The 6505-nt window shown below is 33.3% G+C and overlaps 2 protein-coding genes across 2 annotated transcripts in view; one reads left to right on the plus strand and one right to left on the minus strand.

Moving 5' to 3' along the window:
• Positions 1 to 1806, plus strand: part of LOC101489935 (uncharacterized) — a 3546-nt gene extending 1740 nt beyond the window's left edge. Inside the window, exons 6-7 of the mRNA XM_073367769.1 lie at positions 1 to 36; positions 1122 to 1806. The exon at positions 1 to 36 is cut by the window's left edge and continues 9 nt beyond it. Of these exons, the coding sequence (XP_073223870.1) occupies positions 1 to 36; positions 1122 to 1593 (508 nt within the window). The 3' untranslated portion in view covers positions 1594 to 1806. The remainder of the gene's footprint in view (positions 37 to 1121) is intronic.
• A 3297-nt stretch (positions 1807 to 5103) lies between these two features.
• The window catches only part of LOC101489611 (single-stranded DNA-binding protein, mitochondrial), a 3561-nt gene continuing 2159 nt past the window's right edge, over positions 5104 to 6505 (minus strand). The window contains exons 5-6 of the mRNA XM_004495625.4: positions 5548 to 5607; positions 5104 to 5292 (exon numbers count right to left, since the gene is read on the minus strand). Of these exons, the coding sequence (XP_004495682.1) occupies positions 5276 to 5292; positions 5548 to 5607 (77 nt within the window). The 3' untranslated portion in view covers positions 5104 to 5275. The remainder of the gene's footprint in view (positions 5293 to 5547; positions 5608 to 6505) is intronic.

Consider the following 6505-nt stretch of genomic DNA (forward strand, 5'->3'; position numbering starts at 1 on the left):
AGATAGGGATAGAAGACGTGATGGTCATAGACACAGGTTAGAGTTCCTCCTTGCAAATGTTTGTGTCAATTCATGTAGATATGAGTCTTGCCCATTTAGATAGCTTTTCTGGTACTTTTGTTTGCCTTCTGGTTTATAGTTGACTTTGCTTATGTAGGAGTGTCTGTTTTGGGTTTGTTTATCTTGGAAGCTGTTTTTGAACTTGCACGGAGCCCTGCACACACACACTATGAATATATATTTTTAAGAAGTTATACTTCTATTTCCACTATGGCATTCAGTGCCATATGTGGTATTACAACTGCTTCCTATAGTAAAAGTTCAATGATCCTGCCAGGTTTCTCTGCACTGACAGTGTGCAGTTGAGAAGTATGATGGGTCAAACAGTTATGTTGCATTAGTAATGTTCTCCATGATCATGTTAATGTATATTGAAGATTTAGATTTGTCCTTTTAAATTAATATTGGATCATCTCATGCCTATTTTTTTTAACCTGAGGTTAATATGAATGATTCCCCACTTAGTTATGATTATTGAACATCAGTGAGTGGTAGTTTAATTTTATGTTAAGCTTTTCTATAACGAAAGAATATTCATTAGTCAAGATCAAAGAGTATAGCGCAAGAGACAAAAACCCTTCTGGAACTTAAAAAAATGTGCACATACTTTTACAATACTGGGAAGAACATAGGCTGAAGCTTTTGTAGCCCTGCTGTCCTTGAGCAGTTACAAAAATGCTGCAGTGTTTTCCCTCTATCTCTTCAGCATGTTAGTAAGTGATTCCATCAAATATGTGACTGGGCTAATCTGAAAATGTGAGATTCTTGTTGGGGAGGCATTATGGTGAAGTGACAATTATTATGTCAGTTTAAGAACCACATTACAAATACATACATTTAGATGGCTTTTTATCCTTGATGCTGCCATGTACTTTAAAACACGAAACAATTTAATAGTGTAAGTTGCGTTCTATTTATTATCAGTCATAAGCTCTCTTCTTGTGATTTTGGATACTATGATTTTCTTTTAAGTGTAAAATGGATATGTGTTGTCATTAGTGATAAAGTTTGTTGCCTTCTGAAGTTTATAATCATTTGCTATTTTGATGTCCTTTTCATAGGGATCGTGACTATGACAGAGATTATGATAAAGATTATGACAGAGAGCGTGGTCGTGGACGGGATAGAGACAGGGACAGAGATAGGGAAAAGGAAAGGGACAGGGATAGGGAGAGGGACAGAGACCGATATCGTTTGAGGGAAGAAAAGGATTATGGTCGTGAGAGAGAGGGTAGGGAGCGTGAGAGGAGAGACAGAGATCGTGACCGTGGTAGGAGGAGGAGCTACTCAAGGAGTCGAAGTAGAAGCAGGGATCGCAAGGAACATGATGGTGGGGACTACAGAAAGAGACATGCTCGGAGTAGCGTAAGTCCTAGAAGGAATGGAGATGGAGCTGAGGATGGTGAGCCAAAGAAGAAAAAGAAGAAAGAAAATAAGGAAAAGAAGGATGACGGCACTGACCATCCAGATCCCGAGATTGCTGAAGCAAACAGGCTTCGAGCATCACTAGGTTTGAAACCACTGAAGTTCTGATCTGAACTGCATTTTGCATTTGGACTGGGTTTCAAAACATTAGTCGGTAGCATGTTACTTCAAGTTTTGTAGCACTTAATGCTGCTTGCTTTCTATCCCAAAATATTTGTCAGTTATTAACTCAATATGAATAGTTTGTCATACAAGTATATACTTAAGTTGCTGTACTGGTTTGAGTATGGTATTCCATAGCCTTCATTTTGATTGTCTTTATCTGCACTATACATAAATCCAGTACTGACAACTATAGTGTTTTCAATTCATGTAATGACTCGACTCTATTAATACTCTGATAAGGAAAAAAACATTGTGACATGATAAGGAAAAAAACATTGTGACATTTGTAAGATTTAGTTCAATTGACAAATGTGTCAATATCGTTAGGCGGAATATCGTGTTTTGCCGATATTGTTAGGTCGAAAATTATGTATCTGGTTCGAATACAAGTTCTCATAGTTGTGTGTGAGTTTTTTTAATCATTTCCTTCTGATCAATAAAAGAAGAAAAAAAACATTGTGACATTGATCTTGCAACATCAATGGGGATAATTGTAGTTAATCTTTGTTCAGGATAAAAAGGAGAAAATTACTACCAACAAAAACAAAATTGCGATGATGATTAATCAATACCTAATTATGAAGTACATAAGATAACATATGAAGAAACTAAAAAAGAAGGCACCATGCCTTTGTCAAGAACCCAAATTAGTGATGATTAATCATGTCTAAAAAGAAGGCAGCATGCCTTTGTCAAGAAACAATTTCTGGTAAGAAAAAGCGGTTTGTATAATAATCTAGGTTGATTGGGCTAGGAGAACACAAAGGCCTGCATCTCTGTCCCATGAGAATCCTCTTTTTGCACAGTTCTCTGTCATTATCTTCATCAGCTTCTTGTGCAAATTGCTTTGTCACTTTCTTTTTCATGAGGGACCTTATCATCTTCAACTTGAGGCTAATGATCATTAATTTGGAGGGAATCTTAACCAAGCACCATAAACCAACCTTCCTCCTAACTCGTCCCAACTTGGTGACAACACCGTGCAAATCGTTTTTACTCGCCCTCCATTTGGCTGTGATAAAATTATTCCACCCTTCCTTCTTGTCTAGAAAGCCAAATAAAATTTTCAGACGTTGCTTATCTATTATGCTCTGCTTTCCTTCACCTCTTTGATCTTGCTCCAATGCCTGCTCAAGTAGAAAAAGCTGAGACAATGCAGCTACAACTGGTTTTTGTTCAAACTCGTTTGACAATGAAAGTGCAGTTATATGGTGCTTCTCTTTTTCATTTTTCTTCAATTTGAATGGATATTTAGCAAGTGAATATCTCTTGTTTCTAAGAACACTAGAGAAGACTGAGGCGAGTGATGTCCTTGTGCTTCCCTTGTCTTTGTCACTAGCAATGGCTTTGTATTTGACATGGAAAGAAAACTTTCTGTGCATTTTTGTTGCCAGAGATAACCTGGGAACCTTAATCCTAAACTTTGGATGACCGTTCATGGTAACTATGACATTCAAATCAATTCAACCACTAAGCTTTAATTTACAGAAGACTTATGAGGTAGCAGTTATTCTGTTATTGTGAATGTGATGGATAGTAACAATTAGAATGAAGCAGAATATGGGGTAAGTGGGGTACAAAATTCAACTTCTACTAGGAGTGGACAAGTGGGGACGTCTACGTATAGTGGAAAACATAGGTGGTTATTATGAAACAATTTCAACTTGCATCGTGAAAAAGACTTTACCATACATGATCCCTAGCGTTCAGACAGGGGGGGAAGTGCTGGCTATCGGGTTTTTTTCTTTCTAAAATGTGTATATATTTATTAGATTTATTTATTGCGCTAAAATATGTTTTTAGATTTTAAAAAATATATTTTTAAATGTTTAAGAATAAATAAATAAATAAAAACTGTAAATGATATTTTGTAATAAAAAAACCGACCACCAAAATGATTCATTGGTTTTTATTGTTGGTATAGATAATGTCGAGGTAATAAACTTGTGTAAGGAAAAATATGTTCTTGAAAAAATATTTTTAAACATCATTGAAAGAAGATAAATGTAAATATCTTTTGTAAGTGTTCAATGACTTAAAATATTTCTTATATTGAACTAGAACATCATCTTGTTATCATCACTTTATTATATAAAACAAAATTGTTTGTAAAATGAACTATAAATATGTATTCAATTTGATATTGCAATTAAGGGGTGTACAAGACCCCAAACCAATCCATCAACCTATCCAATGATCCGCACGATTTGAGTTGGGTCTAACTCGAATTACTCGTCATATCTCAAATTACTTTATGCAGAAATAATTATATTATTAAATTTTTTTCACTGTCTAAAAAGTAATTAAATTTGAACTCAACACTTATAATTTGGAGTCGAATAAAAAATAAATTGCATTATAAAATATTATTTGACCACAAATCTTATTAAGAGGGGATAAATGAATATATATTTGTGCTGTGATTGATATGTTTGAACACCATTTGTTGCATTTAACAAATACCTCTTAAAGCAATTTTTCTTATGAAATGTGGCTTGCCATGCTGACTTACTTCTTGATTAAATTAAAAAAAAAATATTTATTATTATGTGAGTCATGTTAAGATCAACTCAACTTTATCTTTGTTTTGTCTGATCTTTATTAGACCTATATCTAATCAAGTTCTGTTGAGTTAAAGGACGAATTCAAGTCTAAAAATTAATTTGACCTAATTTAAAAACCAAATAAGAGAGACATCAAATTCAACCTAACACATCCTTTGTACCCCTATTGTAATCGTCATGCTAAAAGTTAATTTTTCTGCTTATCACATCCTTAGTACACCATATTGTAAGCGTCTAGACAAACACTTCTGTTTTTCTATTTGTACTAAAAAAACGCATGCAATTTAAAGGTAGGGAAGATGATGAACAATATAAAAAAGATGAAACTAGTGATTTTTTAATACTTTTTACATTCAAATTTATAGTCATTTTTCTCCTGCATAATGCATACACATGTGGGAGAGAGTAACATATTAGATATCACATAATCATCCACATTTGCAAATTAACAGAGTTACAACCAACATAATGTGAGGGACTAAACTAACCAACGTTTGGATAAGTTAGAGACTATCTTAAGTTATTGATTGAGTCAAAAAAAGTCTCGTAGGTGTCAAAATTATAATCATTACATATATAAGGACTGCTACCCAGATAAACAATAAAACAGTTAATTCTCAATTCTGAGTCTCCGCACTATTAATAGCACATTAAGTCCATATATAAAAAAGAAAATAAGAGACAAATTTATCGTTTTACAAATAAACTTTGTAAAAGAAAGTTGTTAAAATAAATTTTGAGAAGATATGATTTAAAACTAAATACTTCTACTTGTCAATTGATTAGTATGTTATTCATATTCGAGTAACATAACTTGTAATCGACACCAAAAATGCGTTCTTCTACACCTCTCCCATATAAGAAAATACATGTGGGAGACACACATTCAGAAAGCTAAAGGATATATATAAAAAACAATTAAACAAAGTGGTCATTATGGTGTTCGTTATAAATGCTGCTACACAGGACAAATATGTTATTCTTACAGATGTAGATGCTTCTATTTCTCCATTCTTACAAATGTAGATACTAAAATTTATCCATTAAATGGTAGATTTCATCTAAAACAATCCCTCTCCTGCAAGCATGAATTTATTAGTCAGTCGAAATTCCCATAAAAAACAAAGACTTTGATCTTAAAATAGTAACAATGTCCCACAACTTCCAAAAATAGTCACAGTAAAGTGTGTGGAAATGGGATTTGGATTGTGTCAATGTGTTACTACATGCAGTTAAGAGGTCGTGACTACACACAATCTAGATCCGTGGAAAGAAAACGAGTAACGACTGTAGAAATGTGTTACTATTTGCAACAATAGTTAAAGGAACTTACGCAATTCATCCAAGGAAATTTTATCAACGCTCTCTCCACTCTTGATGAGGCGAATTTTCCCTGAAGAGATAACAGAGAGCAATTACATAATATGATCCCAATATGAGGAACAAGTCAACAACAAACTATCAGTTTGAAATGAGTTGAGAGAATCAAAAACCAATAACATAAGATAAATTGAAATTTTATCTACTTAAGTCATTTTGGAGTCCTCAAATAATCCCAATACGATCCATACTCAAGCAAATTGTAAATGTCATCTTAACACTAAAGCCTGTTCCCTCTTAACCAAGATAGCCTTCCCGTGGAAAGAATACATGTTTTTGGGCTCTCAAAACGAGAAAGTTTCATGCAATAAAAATGCCACAAAGCATTTTGTACACAAATTAGATAAATGATGGTCGAAATTTACTGCATATAATGGTGGTGATTGCTGGAATAAACACTACTACTTATAATTAAGAAATCAGCTCATATGCCTCAAGCAGCACAACAAACCCAGAGATAAAAATAAGCAGTGTTTTCAACAAGCAATGTTTAAAAAACTAGACAGATTATGCACTAATTCACAGTTTAAATATTCAACTATGTTTGAATTGTGGTAGAACATATAATTATAATAAACTAACATAAAATTATAGTAAATCAATAATAAAGAATCATATTTATGTCATGCAGTATAAAAATTCAATAATAAAAGGTTAAATAAACCATCCATAAGTTGACCGTAGATTTCATCAGATGCATACCTTCATATGTCTCCATAAAAGGTTTTTGATTAAATAAAAAAGTTAAAAAGATTTTCGGAACCAGTTTGATAAGTTCCCCTTTGTTACTGATTTCTACTCATACTGCCAGTTTGGTTCACACTTCCTATACATGAAAATATTGTTATACATGATGGGAAAGTTGATCCAAATTGTGATCAGGTAACATTTTGGATAATAGTCACTCTTTC

This window comes from Cicer arietinum, chromosome 4, assembly GCF_000331145.2.
Source record: "Cicer arietinum cultivar CDC Frontier isolate Library 1 chromosome 4, Cicar.CDCFrontier_v2.0, whole genome shotgun sequence".
NCBI classification, from domain to species: domain Eukaryota; kingdom Viridiplantae; phylum Streptophyta; class Magnoliopsida; order Fabales; family Fabaceae; genus Cicer; species Cicer arietinum.